Below are 16,996 nucleotides of genomic sequence, written 5' to 3' on the forward strand. Positions count from 1 at the left end.
ATTTACCTGTTTATGTTTGACTACACACCTAAGCCATCTACACCCCCAAATCTTAATTTTTGAAATGACCAAAATGATCTTTTAGTAATGCTTAATTTTTTAGAAGTCATGCAATTCTATTGAATTTGGTAACATTAAAATTAGAGGCAACCCATAAATCAATATTTAGACAACTAGAATGTCACGTCACAAAGTAAGCTCACATATCACACAGCAAAATTTGTTGGTCGGGAAACAGATACAATATGTATAAACATTAGTAATCCTTTGATTGTGTAGCAATGGTTGCCCAAGGAAATTATGGTTATCAAAATCTTCACAAGATGATCTCTTCCTGCATGCTTAGGTTGAGCACCTTATTCGGAAGAACTATGCTGTTTATCACAACAACCTCGTCTTCGACAATCACCGATTCTCCTGCATCAGATATGAGAATTCGGTGTTAGCCTAAGCATAAGCAAATTTACATGTACAGGCAAGATGTGGTCGCAGTGGCGTACCCAATATCGTTATCCCTAGCTTGGTGTCGTAGTCTCCGTCAGCCTGTAAGAGTGATGAAACAAATTTGTAACCGGGTGTTTTTGCACCTAATCCCACACATTCGAGTGAAAATTAAGGTAGAGTAGTACCTGGACACGCGACCATCGTCCGAGAGATGACTTCCACCCGACAATTGCATTCACCACAACAGCATTTTCCTGTCCAAGAAAGATCGTGTTACTCAATTGTATACCAACTTTATTGCTTTCCTTGATTTTATCTGGCTAACGCACCATGATTTCAACATCATCTAGCACGATGCAGTTCTTGAGTCTTACACCAGGCGCTATACGAACATTTGCTGATATTGAGACATTAGGTCCAATCTGTTTGTGTAAAGAAACGGATCAAAGCAATGGCAACAAACATCTTCCAGGAAAGAGAGTTTCTACGTGCGTTTTCATAAACATCTTGCTGCAGAGATTAGTTGAATTTACCTTTGCAGTAGGATGCACTCTAGCGGATGGATGAACATAAACATCTCCTACAACAGAAGCACTTCTGTTGCCATCCCCACTGGCCAGCAGATGTGGAGAGGTGGAGCGGAATTGATAAAGATACAAAGCAGAACATTTGATAGACATTCTGAAAAGTTATATATTTGACTCAGTTAAGATGATCGAAAGGGTTGATATACATGGAAGAAAGGAATTGCCACGCCACGTGCGAGGATTGATTTTTACCCAGGGGTTTTGATCTGTTCCCAAAACTCTGAGGTCTCGTATGTATACAACTGCTTTTTACCAGCAAGAGGCGACAAAATATCTTGGTCCAACCTAACAAAATCTGTAGGAAGAGACCTAAACGAAAGATTAATCAACCCGGTAACTAAAATGAGGCTGAAATCCTAATATAACGGTTTATAGGAGTATAAAAAAAGATAAAATTCTTGATTCTTTGAAAGCCACTAATGTGCAAAAGGCGAAGAATTTTATGACTGCTAGTTATACCTTATAGCAAATTGCTGAGACTCGTAATTTAGTATGTTGCGAGTGTATGCTGCAGTTAATTGAATGAAATATAATCATCAATACTGACATCATAGTCACAAGTGCAAGTAGAATTTCAGTAGATTTACAATCTAGATCTTCACAACTTCTATATCACAATCACATATAAATTAGAACTGTATCGCAGGTTTTGAAGATATTTGAAACTGAGTTGTTAATAGAATCGGTAAGTTCATGAAGTAGTTGTAAGATAAAAGAAATACCATAATTTAGCTTCACTCACCTTTTTCTTCCCGGAGCCGATATACTTCCTGGATGACGCTAAAAATGTTTGGCGTAAAGACATAAATACCGCAGTTAATCAGATCACTCACCTGTAATTACAAGTGGGAAAAAATTATGTAAGCCCAAAAAAGGGAGACATAGTCAACTTCTAAAACTAAGCATGTGGTGTTTAAGTGCGAAACATACAAAGGTCTCCGGTTTCTCAGTGTAGTGCAGCACTTCTTGACTAGTCGGATCAGCAACCAACTCGCCAAACTGGCTGGCTGATTCAGCAGAAACCTGCAGAATCAATTTCAGAGAGAGTATTTCACAGAAACAACTAGAGTTGAGGTCTGTAATGCAATAAGCCGGCTTAAAAGAAGAAGACTTTGTGAAAGGAGACTCACCTTAATAACTAGCAATGTGCCAATCCCACCATAGGCTTTATGGGCCTCTAAACAACAGAAATTGCAGTTACACAGTTGCAAAAAAGATGTTAGAATACACATAACTACATAAGCTCAAAAACATTCTTCAAGACAATAGAAGAAAGACGATGATTACCAAGCATCTCAGCCAGGGGAAAGTTGCAGCAGACATCAAAATTAAGCAGAAAAATATGCGACTGCAGAAATGAAAGCATACAGTGTAAGAAGGCAAAACTTGTGCATTTACAAACCAGAACGCTACGCGAAAAGAAGTAGAGTTTTGATGAGGCAATTCAATAAATATTGACTCAGTAACCAGTAATGCATACAGGGGTTTCCTCCATGATTCGATCCCTGAAGTAGTAAAGGCTTCCTGCCGAACCATGTGGTTTATCTTCCTTCAAATATCTGAAAAAAACAAAATAAGAACCTGGTAAATAACATTTCAAGAATAGATCTGTTTATATAACTCAAACTTGTAGAAGCAATTAAACCACATTTCACTAACAGATCTGTTAACATTCACCTCACAGGAACTTTGAGCTCATTAGACACCGAAGAGCAATATAGCGCGAATTCACGCTCTTCGTAGTATCCTATAAGAAAAACTTGGACCAAATTGGGTATCTGCACAATCTCAATTATTAAAACACTCAAATCTTCCAGCTTAACACATTGCAAATTTGCAACACAAATGCAAGATGCCACCACACAAATTGTACAAAGGAAAAGTAACATCTGAGTAATTCCACCTTCAGTAGAAAATCAGCAATGATTACTTTTCTTTCCAAAAACAAGTGAAACATACTTTTTTGCAGGCGGAGATGTGGTGATGAACCATTGGTTGACCAGCCAAAGGAAATAAAGGCTCTGGAGTGTTGAAAGAAAGAGGCCTAAATCGAGTCCCTGAGCAAAAGCGCCATTGAAATGGGGATGAGAAAGAATTCAGAGGAGAATTGATAGATTAGACAGAAATTAAGAACAGAATTATAAAAATCGAACCTTTACTTGGACCTGCCACCAAGATCACTGCGACCACCTTCTCATCAGCGTTGTCCATTTTCCGGTGATAAAAAAAGGTCCAGAATCCTCTCTTAAACCCTGAAACCGAAGATTTTAGGTATTACAGTTACAGTGATTTTGAGTCGAGGTGAATTGACAGATCAAATCAGCAAATTTCGCCTCCTAAAACGATGTCGCTTTGTACGCTCTAGTGTATTTCACTTTCTGTATTTGGTGATTAAATGTACAATAGTTTACTTATAAAAGAATTAAAATAATTGAAAAAAGTTAATGATACCTGTTTTTCTATTAAATTAGTAAATAGAAATTAATAAACTTATCAAACTTTATTTCCAACAAATAATTAAAATGTTGACCAGATCTCACAAAATTCTCGTAGTTTGGACATTTTTAAAGCTATATTTTAGGGATCCAATGGTATATTCGTCTATCATTTTTTAACATGTTGGATCTCAAAGTGAAATATTTTAATGGTTCAGAATATTGATTCAAATTATTTCCATGAGAAAGAGAAAATCATATACTATTTCCGTTCCATAAAAATACGTGCACTTTTTATTTTCGTCTATCCTATAAAAATATGAATATTAGCACTGATATGTACTCCCTCCGTCCATGATTAAGAGTCCCAATTCTAAATGGCACGGGTTTTAAGAAATGTTAAGAAAAGTGGGTGGAAGAAAGTTATTGGAATATGGATCCCACTTGTATATATTAGTTTTAAATGATATGTGAGTGGAATGAGTTAGTTGAATGTGGGGTCTCTTTACCATTTATGGTAATTATGAACCGGGACTTTTATTCGTGGACGGACCAAAATGGAAAAACGGGACTCTTATTCGTGGACGGAGGGAGTATCATGCACTTGAATTTACATATGAAAATGTTCATCTATTACTATATATAAAAAATTATCCCTAACTTGTAACTAATATACATCCATTTATTTATAATATATATCATTGTGACCTACTATTACAATTCATTAAACATGATCATGCTATGGGACCAAGGGAGTGTATATATATATAATCAATAGTAGTAGTATGATATTGTAGTTATAAGCACTTATGATTTAACGTTGCTAGATTTACAAATATTCAAATAGCAAAACAAAAGTATTAATATAGTTATAAGCACTTATGATTTAACGTTGCTAGATTTACAAATATTCAAATAGCCAAACAAAAGTATCACTTCAGTAATGTTAGCAAACTGTACAAAAAATAACTTTCAAAAGCAAAACATAATCATCATCTAAATAACTGCTGTTTAATTCTACAAAAATACAGATACATTTTGTGTATATATCAAAAGGTAAAACCTTCATCTTCTATTCAAACATCTCACCTTTACAGCAGACAAGAACCATAAACTTAGCCCTCTTTGTGATCAACAAGAACAGCAAACTAGGGTTTTGTGATCAACTAAAATAATCTCTGGACAAGAAAAGCCTGCTCGTTGAGACGCCTTTGATCGACAGTTAGTAGCTTCATGCCATTCTATCAGTTGAAAATATACTTTACTTCCACGATTTCGTGCCATTCTATCAGTTGTAAATATACTTCACTTCCGCTATGTCCCAAACTGAACCCTATAACCAAGGAAACAATGAGGCCTCGAGGTACTAATAGTTAGACGAAGATAAGTATGATCAAGCATCTATCCTCATTCATAACAACATGATTAATTAAAGGGACTGATATACATTTTGCAATCATAGATTTAATGGCATTCATGCTTTCTGCTGAAAATTCTAAGAAGAAAGTTCTGGAATTACCGGAACATTATGCAGGCAGAGTCATAAGGGTTGAAGTGACTCGGCGATGCATTCTACCTGCACAGCCAAATCCTTGACCCCAGCTCCGCGTAAAATGTGTGAAACTTGTTTCTTGATGGAAAGTTTATCAGAGTCTGCTGATACATGGAGATGGATGGTCCCCACGACGTCTGTGTTGGTGAAGCTCCAGACGTGAAAATTCTGGGAGCCAAGAACTCCTTTCAGCTTCATCACGTCGCTCAGAGCTTCTTTGAGATCCTGCTCGTAGGATCTGGGGACTCTCTGCAGCAAGACTTCTGCCGAATTTCTAAGCAGTGGAATCACAGATGATACAATCAGTGCTGAGATAAATATTGAGCATGCGGGGTCAGCAATGAGCCAGCCCTTGTACTTGATCATTAAAGTCGAGATAACAACTCCAACGCTTCCCAGGGTGTCTGCCAGGACATGCAAGAAGATGCCTTGCATGTTGTGGTCGATGTGGTGGTGGTGGTGATGCTTCTTTTCCTTTTCTCCGGCATGATCGTGGTGGTGGATATGGTGGTGATGATGGCTGTCCACATTGGCATCATGGTGGTGGTGTGGGTCAACGTGTTTCTGATGATGGTCGAGTTGATCAGTCTGGTGGTGGAGGTGGAGGTCGTGCTTTTCCTTCTCTCCCGCATGACTGTGGTTGTGATCTGATTGGCCAATATGATTCTGGTGGTGGTGATGATGTTGGTTGTCCACATTGACATCATGGTGGTGGTGGTGTGGTTCAACATGTTTGTGATGATGGTCGAGTTGACCAGTTCGGCTGTGGAGGTGGAGGTCGTGCTTTTCCTTCTCTCCGGCATGACTGTGACTATGATCTGATTGGCCGACATGATTCTGGTGGTCATGGTGGAAGTGGTGGTGCTGATCCTGTACATGGGAATGATGATGATGATGATTGTGGCCGTGTAGTTCAACATGTTCGTGACCATGGTCGTGCTGCTCATTCTTCGGGTGGTGGTGGTGGTGATGTTCCTCATGTTTTGAACACGATTTCTCACTGCAGTCATGTACAATACCCACGACTTCCTGATGCTTGTCGCCATGATGCTGTGAATGATGATCATGGTGATGCTCGTGTGAATGAGCTTCTTCGCCATGGGAGTGATGGGAATGTGAACACGACCCGGATCCACCATGGGCATGATGATGCTCCTCATGAAAGAAAACAAGCCCCACCATATTCACAACCAAGCCTCCAATCGAAACAGACAGCAGGCTGCTCGTGGAAATCTCCTGGGGGTCCAAAATCCGCTCAAACGACTCCAACGTGATCAACGCTCCGACAAGAACCAGAAAAACAGCATTGGCATATCCCGAGAGAACCTCAAACCTCCCACGCCCATAATTAAACTGACCATTTGCTGGCAACCTCGAAATATACGAAGCATACAAACCAATAGCCAGAGCAGCACAATCAAACAGCATGTGACAAGCATCAGAGATCAACCCAAGGCTGTTACTCATGAAACCAGCCACAAACTCAACAACCATATAAGCAGTGTTTATCAGCAGAAACAGAGCAATCTTGCGTGACTTCCGCTCACCCAAAATGTGCCTAAGAGGTTTCATCACCTCAAAACCACGTGACTCATTCGACTCATACCCCAACTCAGGATAATTAATACTAACAGGATTCAGCTCCCTTGTCGCAATCCACAACAACAAACCACATACAAGCAGTCCCCACAACGAGAGCTCGGGAAAATAGAACAACTCCAACACAAGAGTACAAACAAATGTCACAAAATACTCCCTCTGATTATCTTTAGATGCACCCATTGATTTCTCATCAGTGTAATTCTCACTCAAAAGCACCCCAAAAACTACAGTATTCACCAACGGCCAGCCTAGGCTCGACAACGAAATGCTATCGCCCTCGAATTCAAACACGAGCATGCTAACACAAGCAGGTATGAACAGCACAACTGTAGTGAAGAACAACGTGATCAACCTAACCCTCTTCTGCCCTAGCTCACGAATTTCCCCCCAATTCGATAAAACCCTCTCATAACACCCCAAAAACCCTGACAAGAATGGCAGCAGCATTGGCCAAATCCTCAAACAATTCGAATTAGGGAAAGCTGCAAACCCTTTGTTGATAATATTCACATGGGATAAAGGAAAGCATTCGATTCGATCCCAGCTGAGAGATAACAAGATCAATCCAGATAAAAGCGCGATAAACCCACGAATCTTGGATGATCCAATCGAGTTCCCATCGGTAAAGACTCGATTTTTACCTTCCTGGAAGAAACGCGCCGCGACGATTCCGGCCAATTCGGCGAGGATCAGCGCCGCCGCGCCGCAGTAGCGCAACGCCTGGAATCTGAGCAGGAAAACGACGGCGAGGAGGAGTGATTTGGCGGCGAGGAGCTTGTGCTGGGATTGGGTGATTAGAGTGAGAGAGAGAAGGGGGCGCTGGGACTTTCTAGTGTGAGAATCTAAGCCGAAAACGGAGGCGAAGAGAGAGAAGGAGAGGGTGAGGAAGAAGGAGAGGAGAGAAACGAGGAAGGAGAAGGGGAAGATGGAGAAGGAGGGAGGGGAAGCGCGGAGGAATGGGAAGAGGGAGTAGAGCGAGCGGAGGGAGAAGAGGAGGAGGAAAAGGGAGGTGGCGGCGGAGGGGCGAGAAATAGGGCGGCGGAGTTTGGAGGGAGTGGCGGCGGGGGTGAAAGGTGTGTGGGGGAAGAGTGGGTAAGCGGGGCGGGGGGTCGGAGTGGCGGCGGCGGCGGCATTGGCGGCGCGTGGGGGGAGGGAGATGCGATTCGGGCGGTGGTGGTGGTGGTGGTGATCGGCCATGTTTAGTGAGAGAAAGCGTGGAGAGAGAGAAGGCCCGAATAAGAGGATTGGATTTAAGTCGCCGGTTTCTTGGAAAGGCCCGGCCCGGTCGACGGAGAACGTAACGCTGGGTCAAGAAAGCAAAATTAAATTGGAAAATCACAAAATTGAATGTCAATAAATTTTAATTTTTTTTTGGTCAATAAATAATCATGGGTCTTCTATTCTTGTACTACTAGTCGTAGATGGTCTACTTTTCCAATCTAAATTAATGAAATGACATAAGATCTTTGAATATTTTGAAACATTTAAATGTATATGCAATTATGCAAATACATTGTATACTGACAATTTTTGAACGGCCCAATTAGTAACAAATTGTAAGGGCCCAACAAGTAAAAGATTTTAACGGCCCAATAAGAAATAGATTTGTTTTATGAAGAGATAATCATGCATTATGTTTATTTGATTTATATGAAGTTCAAAACAACAAAACTCTTTGCCGTGCAAACTTTACATATCTTTATACTTTTTATTTAAACTTTGAGCAAATTATTAAAAAGAACTAGTACTCCTATAAAGTTTTGTCAATATGGTTCGTCCCGTAACTTTGAAAATGGGTCAAAAAACCATAAAATTTGGATGTGTGATATTGCTTATAGTTTTCAATTAAACAATGTCATTTTCTGTATGAATAGGCAACATTGTTTAATTCAATAACATTAATTTTTTGGTTTTTATATAAGATAAAACTTCATAAACTATGCATATAGTAGCTCCATGCTTTTGGTTACTAAATAATTAATTACACGATGTATGGAACTGAAAGATCTATAATGTGCAGGATAATATTTTATAAAGTTCCGAATCTTGTTCGTTATAATGTCTTCATTTGCATTTGAATGATTACATTATCTAGATTACATATTGCAACATACCAAAGTAAAGTTTAAATTATTAATTGAAAACGATATCAATGACAAATACTATTAATTTAATTCATGCACCATCTTCATAGTTTCCGTAAACAAGAATTTTTTTTTCAATAATGGAGCAATCAAAAGAGTGATTTCCTCGTCACCAATCCACCAACAAAAGGAAAAAAGAAAGAAAGAAACATTATAAACCAGAAGAATAAAAACATCGAACTCATAAAAAGAAAAAACAATGCTGTAACAACTAACAAACTAGTGCACTAATTTTATTTTATTTTTCATTTGATTGACAAAATTGCCACAATTAATGTGGTCAACTTATAAAAATAGTAGAATAGTAATTTATTCGAAGCAACATTTTTTTAGTGTATGGCAACAACAAAGCTGAAACATCTAACTCATAAAAAGAAAAACAATGCTGTAACAAACTAGTGCACTAATTTTTATTTTTTTTTTCATTTGATTGACAAATTGTCACAATTAATGTGGTCAACTTTTAATAATAGTAATTTCTTCGAAGCTACATTTTTTTAGTGTATGGCAACAACAAAGCTAATGCACCCAATAAAACATGTGTCTCTTCAAAGTTTAATTTATCAAACTTTGGATTGTGAAATAATACGTGGCCTTTAGAGGACTATTTTTTTCTCCCTCTTTTGCTGGCATTCTTACGTCTATCTTTTATTCATATTCACGAATCTTATACAGTGAAATTATGTCATATTTACTGAATTGACGTGTCAAATATACTTACTTTTTATGTGTTCATAGTTTCTTGATAAATTATGTACTAAAGCATTCCCTTTCAAAATAATTTTATTAAATATTACTCCACATGGAGAATAAATTGCATATAAATTAGTACTCGTATGGATTTTAAAGAACATTAAACATACATACAATTTGAAGAGGGATTATTTTCGTGAGATTAAATATTTAAGAATGTTAGCCCACGTGGCGGGTGAATCTAGAATTCAGAGCAATGTTCGAATAGATTAGAATCTGAATTTAGTGATGTCCTACTAAGACAATAGATTGGTACTGTGGAATATAGTGTCGAAATCAAGCAATATAATGTTTTCCATGTATGAACTTTTTTTATGTGAGTGGCCTTTTTGCTTCGGTGTTGTGCCCTTGTGTTGTCGAGAGTTGTTTGTTTGTTGAGACTTCTTCTGATGGTAGATAAGTTAAGATGATTTTACATGCTCTTTCTTAATGTTGGGTTGTTTGTTCTTTAACTATGGATGTTTTTCGGTCTTGTTATTTTGTGGTTGTTCTATATGGTTACTGGTATTTGTTTTTGGTTCCGTTTGGGAGCTGTTGCTCACCACTTTTTGGTGATTTATAGTAGTAATATGTTACATTTATTAAAAAAATTGGTTTGATTTATTTGTTGTGTTCATGTTTGGTCGTCCTAGTAAGAATTATTCGAATTAATACTAGCTAGAGCACCAAACATGCACATTTTATCCTTAAAATGCATATTTTAAGGATAAATATGTGTTTCATTTACTACTATGGAGTATTAATATAGTACTAGTATTCTATTTCTATATCATGTATTGATATGCATTATATACATTTATGATGTTTTCTAGTATTATAATACTACTCCATATTGCATATTGCATTAAGTGATCAAACCTATAATTGGAAATTATAAGTTGAAAAATCATTTTCATAGTAAACCTATAATTGGAAATTATAAGTTGAAAAATCATTTTCATAGTACTGATGATGTAAAGTCCATGTTAACATTTTTCGTTTTCATATTGTGCCTTTTATACTACTCCCAAATTACTTAGACTTTAAAATATAGAACTAAAACTCAACATGTAAATTAAAGAGTAATGATAAATAACCAAATTTTGTACGACTAAAATAAGGTTATATTAATAATTTAATGTATTAATTATACATTAAAATAGCAAATGTAGTAAGTGGACAAGTTAAAAAGACTTATTAGTCTTTAACCTCATTTTTTATTTTTATATTTGAATTTTCTTTTTATTATTTTTGAAATTTGAATTAAAATATGCACTAATTACATTTATGGTTCCAAAAAAGTAAAAAAATAATAATACACAAATCATAAACATATGACTACAATATTATGCACTTTCCATGTACTATATATAAATCTATATATTTTAATTAATTGCAAAAATGCACCCAGTGGCTTATGCAGCATATAACAAATATACGTTCTTAATTAATAATTTAGTATCTCACTGTTGTAGCATAAGTGACTTAGTTCGATTCCTAACAATTGCGGTTTGTGTAGCATTCTTTTATCATTGCATTTTTGACAATTAGAGTTTTTATTATCATATTTTTAAGTCACCATAACATTTTTTTCACCCCCAATTTCAAAATCCTGAATCTGAATGCACCTATTTTTTTCAAATAAATTATAAAATTTGATTACATAGATTTGTTGTAAATTAAAACCTTGATTTGCATGTAATTTTGATTATCCTGGAGTACAATAAGTTATAGATATCGAAGGTTCTTATATATAAACGTCCAATCAACGTCATTAATTAAGAAGGGAATCATGGCCTACTTCGACTACTATTGAATATACATTCAGCCCGATAGATATGAATTAATAATACTACTGCACATATTCTTTTTCTTTTAGGCCGAACTATAATGTTAATCAATACTCCTCCGTCAATAAAATTATGGCAATGAATATGACACTAGAATTAAGATAAAAATTGTAAAGTAAGAGAGATGAAGATGAATAGTATGATAAAGTAAGAGAGAGAGAAAAATAATAAGTAAAGTAGTATTAAGTGGATAGTGAGACCTATATTATTAAATTGATATAACTTTCTAAGAATGAAATGCACATATTTTTGTAGGACGGACGAAAATAAAAAGTGCACATATTTTTATGGGACAAAGGGAGTATAATATTTTTTATTTAAAAAATTACTTTATATCCTTTTAAAGTACTCCCTCCGTCACCCATATGTGTCTCAATATTTCATTTTGGTATGTTACTTATTAATTGTCTCACTTCATTTTTATTACTAGTCCTTTTTATAATGAACCCTAAATTTCAATTATTTATACTATTAATCTAATTTTATTTGAACATTAATATATAAAATAAGATACACATATTATAGCACTAACTTTTTTTAACTAACTTTCCTTTATAATTTTTTAAATTCATGTATATTGAGTTAAAGTGGAACACATGTTAAGGAATATAATAAAGCCCCATCTCTATTAATTCATTTTTCACTTCCTCCAAAATTGTTCAGGATCATTATTTCAACATATGTGTCAGAACAACTATTAGGTAATGAGTATTCACATCAAAATCCATATAATTCGCACATATCCTATAGAATAAGATTGATTTTGATTTTGTATACTACTCCATATTGCTAAGGTTATGCGTTATACAATTTGTATAATAAATATAAATAGATTACGTTTAATTAGCATGCATACTTTAAATGTGTGGTTACGTACGAACTTTTTGGTGGTTGTTTTCGAATTCAGAAAACAAGTAAATTTCTCCCTGCTTTTATGATTAGTAGGAGTAGATTAGAGTGACAGAACATAAAGTTCATTTTCCAGACTAAAACTTCATCTAAATAGGAAAACACCAAAATCTGTTAGATAACTTTTTAACTGATTTTTGGTCACATTTTACTTATAACTTTATTAAAAGAGTTTGTGTTTTCGAAATCTCGTCATTAAGGCAAAACAAGTGGATGCTAGTACCATAATTGGTTGGACACACATATATGTATCAAGGGCCAAAACTCCTATTAAATCTATTTTCCCAAATTTTTAATAAATCAATTAAATTTATTCAAATTTTATATAAATTATTATGTTAAAGTCCGTAAATAATTTAAATCACTTTGAAAATACTCATATTACTATCAAACCAATTACTAATTTTACAAGATATAGCCCTACCAAACTTAGGCCCTTTTTATTTTAATTTTCTTCCTCAATGCGAATTAAGTGGTAGTCCACGTAATATGATAACCAAATAAATTTTAATTTTATAGTCCACGTAATATGATGACTGTATGTATTTAATTAACACATTTAGTAAATAAATGTGGTTTAAGTGTGACTATAGTTTACGTGCACGCAATCAGCGTGGGCAGCCACATGTTAGAATCCACACCATTTTATTATTGAAAGCTGTTATTTTTTTTCCTTTTTCCACTCAGAGGATTATGACGTATTAATCCACTTTCCTTAATAAATTATTCAAGATTTTTCCCGATTTGTGTTTAAAACGTACAATGACGCAAGTTTTCTTTTTTAGGAAAGGAGTTAATAAATTTGATTCATCACGATTTTGTTACTACTTAAACTAGTAATTTTAGCACTATGTCGACATCTACACCACATCTTTTTCACTTCATGGTACGTACGTACGTACGTACATACATACATATACATGGAAAATAAATTAAGGATCTTGTGTTGTTTGAACAATTATTTATCAACGAAGTTAAGTTGGACGACGGATTTTCTTGTGAATAAAAGTGGAAAAACTAGAGAGGTTTATTACAGTTCAAAATTGCAACCTTAAAATTTTTATTGGAAATTACTCACGTTTAGCAAATTACTAATAATATTACAATGTTTCTAAAAAGAAAACAACTTTGTACCCGACATTGTATATTTTGTCAAAATATGTTATAATTAACCATGTTTATAAAATCCTTAAGTACTCTTGAAATTCGAAATATATATATAATAAAATAGGAGTATAATGATATTCATAAGAGATATAAAATATTTGTATTAGAACAATTATAATAGCAGTATTATTTGGTATATTAGATTATCAGATTTTAGTTGAATTTTAAAACTTTCAGATTTTTAATATGGGATTTTTTTAGTTTTATATATTTTTATATTTTGGATTTTTCACATCAGATCGTATTTCATAGTTTGAATTTTGGAGTACTGACCTAAATTTATGTAACAAGGTGACGAAATCACTCAATGTCTTCGAAAAAAAGCTAATTAATTATTAATATTCGAACCCCTCTCACGTGATATATTTTAATTTACATGCAATATGCCACGTGGCAAAATCTACTATTTTAGCATATTCTAATATCGATATATCTCAGTGAGTGCATTATCCAGTGTTCCACTACATGAAAGAAAAAAAAAAACAAATAGTTCCTGCTGAGTGCTCTGATCAAATCCCCATTCCAAAAATATTTTCTCCCTTATTCCTAATTTACATATATTAGAAAATACTATTTCCTTCATTCCACAATAAGAATCACATTTTACTATTTTAGCATCCACAATAAAAATCACATTTCTGTTTCTACTGTAAATAGTAAATAGGCCAATGTTTCACTAAGAGCTCTGATTAAAATCCTTCTGTCCGATTAAAATTACTCTCCCTAATCTCCATCTCTGATTAAAATCCACCTTTACTTTGGACACAATATTTTATACTCTCATATTCATAAAACTACAATTTTGGTATCTAAAATTTGAAATTGTATCCCGATTAAGATCGTAACAGTAGAGAGAATAGAGTGGGTTGTTAGTTAGCAATTAGCATCTGTTGTCCAATATGTGAGTTCATGATTTGAGAGAAAATCCACTTATCTAAAAACACATATATATACATGACACACATCAACAGAGAGAGAGCTCTCTCATAGTTAGTGTTAGAATCTATTGTGTCATTCCACCTTGTCTCCATCTCCTTCCGATCATCTTCATGTTTGTTTCCTTTCTCTCTCATCATGCCTGAACCTCACACATCAATGGTCGGCGGCGGAGGCGGACTCAATAAGCCTTGTATTCTTCTCATAAGTAAGCGCCCACACACACACACACACCCCTCTCTCCCTCGTGAAAAATAATAATTCAAATTTGGAAATGTTGCAGTTATATCTGGAATGGAGAGATTTGCATTCAAAGGAGTGGCCTCGAATCTGGTCACGTATCTCACCGATGTAATCGAGATGAAGAATTCTTCCGCAGCCAAATTCGTCAACAGCTGGGTCGGATTCACCTCCATGCTCCCCTTGATCGTCTCCATGCTCGCCGATTCCTATTGCGATAAATACTCCACCATCCTCGCCTCCTCCCTCCTCTACGCCGCCGTGGGTTCCATTCTTCTCTTTATTTTTCCACAATTCATGTTCTCACTTAGTGGAGATTACACATGCATTCCATCATGGATCATGGATCCCTAGTCATCCTTCCACTTTAAATTTCACTGTGTGTCAATCATTTGCAATTGAATTTGAAAATTAATGTATCCTAACACGCCTCTCTCTGTGTAATATGCAGGGGCTATTAGCATTGACATCAACAGCGGTGACGTGGCCTTGGGCGCATTCGAATAAGGTGCATTCAGTGTCATCTCTGTGCTTGTCTCTGTATCTCATCTCGGTGGGGCAGGGAGGGTACAACCCTTCGCTGCAGGCGTTCGGGGCCGAGCAGCTGGAGGCCACGTACGAGGCTCTGCCGGTTACGGGCGGGGAGGAGGGGAAGGGGTCGGACGGGAAGAGCTGGTTCTTCCAGTGGTGGTACTTTGGGGTGTGCTGTGGCAGCCTGTTGGGTGTGTCCGTGATGTCGTATATTCAGGACACGTACGGGTGGGGGTTGGGGTTTGCCATCCCAGCGCTGTCGATGATTGTGTCCATTGTCATGTTTCTGTGTGGCGCACGGTTTTATGTGCAGAAGCAGGGCAGGATTGGGGATGTGAGTGTGTTTGAGGTCGCTGTCCGGGCTGTTAAAGCAGGCGTGTCGAAGCTCATCTGTGGCGGGAGTGGCTCCTTGAGGAATGAGTATGAGGTGGCTGAGCTTGAGTGAGTGTTTTTGAACATTTAATGCTGTTTTTTTTTGTCACTTGTTCTTGAATCTATGCTGTCTAATTTAGTAGTACTACTAATTTTGAGCATATGATGCATATCTCTGTGTTCATGTGTTGCATAGTTGAGTTGGAAAAGAATCTTGTTTGAATGTTTGATGCATAGTTATGTTGGCAAGTTCTTGAAATTATGTTAGTATAGTTTAGTGGGATGAATCTTGTTTGAATGTTTGATGCACATCTCTATCACAAATTCTTGATTTTGTGTAACATAATTGAGTTGGAGTTAGTTGAATTGAAATGATGCACATTTTTGTCACCAAATTTATAAAGATGATTATAATGAGTCATGTTTGAACATTTTGATGCATATTTGTGACAAATTCTTGATAATGAATGTTGGATTGTGGATGCAGGCTTGAGGAGAAAGCAGGGCTGTGCAGCCAAGATCAAGAAACCGGGAGCACGCGCCAACAGGCAAACAACGAGCCTCTGAAGCCTCTGGAGGCTGCAAAGGTCGTCCTGCGCCTGCTTCCCGTGTGGACAATGCTACTGATGTTCGCGGTGATCTTCCAACAACCCGCAACGTTCTTCACCAAGCAAGGCATGACCATGAGGAGGAACATAGGAAAAAGCTTCAAGATCCCCCCGGCCGCGCTACAAAGCTCGATCACCATCTCCATCATCATCCTCATGCCATGGTACAACAAGCTCTTCATCCCGTTGGTCCAGAGCCTGAGGCGCAGCGAGAAGGGCATCTCCGTGATGGAGAGGATGGGGATCGGGATGTTCCTGTCCGTGGTGGCGATGGTGATAGCAGCCCTGACAGAGAGGTGGCGGCTGCACATATGCCATGACTCATGTGAGGAGGTGCCGTTGAGCATATTCTGGCTGCTTCCGCAGTACATTCTTCTAGGAATATCGGATATATTCACAGTGGTGGGAATGCAAGAGTATTTTTACTCAGAGGTGCCTACGAGTATGAGGACGATGGGGATAGCGTTGTACACGAGCGTGTTCGGGGTGGGGAGCTTCGTGAGTGCGATTTTAATATCGGTGATCGAGCAGGTGACGAGCGGTGAGGGAGGGCGGGGGAGTTGGTTTTCTGATGATATGGCTCAAGCTAGGCTTGATAAGTACTATTGGTTTTTGGCTTTTTGGAGTGCTTTTAGTTTGCTAGCTTTTCTTGTGTTTTGTAAGTTTTTGAAGAGGTAGTAGGATTCAAGGACTTGGATTTGACAGTGATTTCAGCTTAGGAATAAATTGTACATTGTAAATGACCATTACCTACTCGATTTGATTCAAACGATTGCTTCTAGGTTTAGAGGAGTACTCCTTGATATGGAAGGACTAAATTTAAAATTTATTCAACAAAATTTTAAATATAGTTTAGACTTAAGAAAGTATTGGTTCAGACGATTGAT

At 36.7% G+C, this 16,996-nt stretch overlaps 3 protein-coding genes across 5 annotated transcripts; 1 reads left to right on the plus strand and 2 right to left on the minus strand.

Annotated features, from left to right (window-relative positions):
• Positions 1–140: 140 nt before the first annotated feature.
• LOC125204111 (ADP-glucose pyrophosphorylase family protein) lies at positions 141–3,377 on the minus strand. 2 transcript variants are annotated; one of them, XM_048102670.2, is made up of 15 exons: positions 3,185–3,376; positions 2,991–3,088; positions 2,709–2,809; positions 2,512–2,590; positions 2,319–2,379; positions 2,162–2,208; positions 1,962–2,054; positions 1,774–1,864; positions 1,491–1,539; positions 1,224–1,340; positions 978–1,125; positions 774–866; positions 630–698; positions 501–543; positions 141–417 (listed from the first exon to the last, which is right to left on the minus strand). In XM_048102670.2, the coding sequence occupies exons 1-15, from the start codon at positions 3,240–3,242 to the stop codon at positions 317–319; spliced, it is 1,248 nt and encodes a 415-aa protein (XP_047958627.1). In that variant the 5' UTR covers positions 3,243–3,376; the 3' UTR covers positions 141–316. The 2 variants fall into 2 exon arrangements, with proteins under 2 accessions (XP_047958627.1, XP_047958628.1); XM_048102671.2 differs by lacking the exon at positions 1,491–1,539 and having other exon boundaries at positions 1,224–1,326; positions 3,185–3,377.
• Positions 3,378–4,382: 1,005 nt separating this feature from the next.
• LOC125207236 (zinc transporter-like protein) lies at positions 4,383–7,957 on the minus strand. Of its 2 annotated transcripts, none has more exons than XM_048106494.2 (2): positions 4,986–7,957; positions 4,383–4,792 (listed from the first exon to the last, which is right to left on the minus strand). In XM_048106494.2, the coding sequence occupies exon 1, from the start codon at positions 7,815–7,817 to the stop codon at positions 5,007–5,009; it is 2,811 nt and encodes a 936-aa protein (XP_047962451.1). In that variant the 5' UTR covers positions 7,818–7,957; the 3' UTR covers positions 4,383–4,792; positions 4,986–5,006. The 2 variants fall into 2 exon arrangements, with proteins under 2 accessions (XP_047962451.1, XP_047962449.1); XM_048106492.2 differs by having other exon boundaries at positions 4,383–4,799; positions 4,986–7,955.
• A 6,276-nt stretch (positions 7,958–14,233) lies between these two features.
• On the plus strand, positions 14,234–16,896 carry LOC125207782 (protein NRT1/ PTR FAMILY 5.9-like). Its single transcript, XM_048107257.2, has 4 exons — positions 14,234–14,566; positions 14,642–14,859; positions 15,050–15,570; positions 15,989–16,896. The coding sequence occupies exons 1-4, from the start codon at positions 14,497–14,499 to the stop codon at positions 16,785–16,787; spliced, it is 1,608 nt and encodes a 535-aa protein (XP_047963214.1). The 5' UTR covers positions 14,234–14,496; the 3' UTR covers positions 16,788–16,896.
• The last annotated feature ends 100 nt before the right edge of the window (positions 16,897–16,996 follow it).

This window comes from Salvia hispanica, chromosome 6 (assembly GCF_029641045.1).
Source record: "Salvia hispanica isolate PSC_SH4W2 chromosome 6, Shi_PSC_v1, whole genome shotgun sequence".
Taxonomy (NCBI): Eukaryota; Viridiplantae; Streptophyta; class Magnoliopsida; order Lamiales; family Lamiaceae; genus Salvia; species Salvia hispanica.

Coding starts and splice junctions, on each gene's coding strand:
- LOC125207236 (XM_048106494.2), bottom strand. CDS start 7,817: ATGGCCGATCACCACCACCACCACCACCGCCCGAATCGCATCTCCCTC.
- LOC125204111 (XM_048102670.2), bottom strand. CDS start 3,242: ATGGACAACGCTGATGAGAAGGTGGTCGCAGTGATCTTGGTGGCAGGT. Junction 2,810..2,990: donor ACATCTCCGCCTGCAAAAAA/GTATGTTTCACT, acceptor GAGATTGTGCAG/ATACCCAATTTGGTCCAAGT. Junction 1,865..1,961: donor CTGAGAAACCGGAGACCTTT/GTATGTTTCGCA, acceptor TTGTAATTACAG/GTGAGTGATCTGATTAACTG.
- LOC125207782 (XM_048107257.2), top strand. CDS start 14,497: ATGCCTGAACCTCACACATCAATGGTCGGCGGCGGAGGCGGACTCAAT. Junction 14,860..15,049: donor CCTCCCTCCTCTACGCCGCC/GTGGGTTCCATT, acceptor TGTAATATGCAG/GGGCTATTAGCATTGACATC. Junction 15,571..15,988: donor TATGAGGTGGCTGAGCTTGA/GTGAGTGTTTTT, acceptor TTGTGGATGCAG/GCTTGAGGAGAAAGCAGGGC.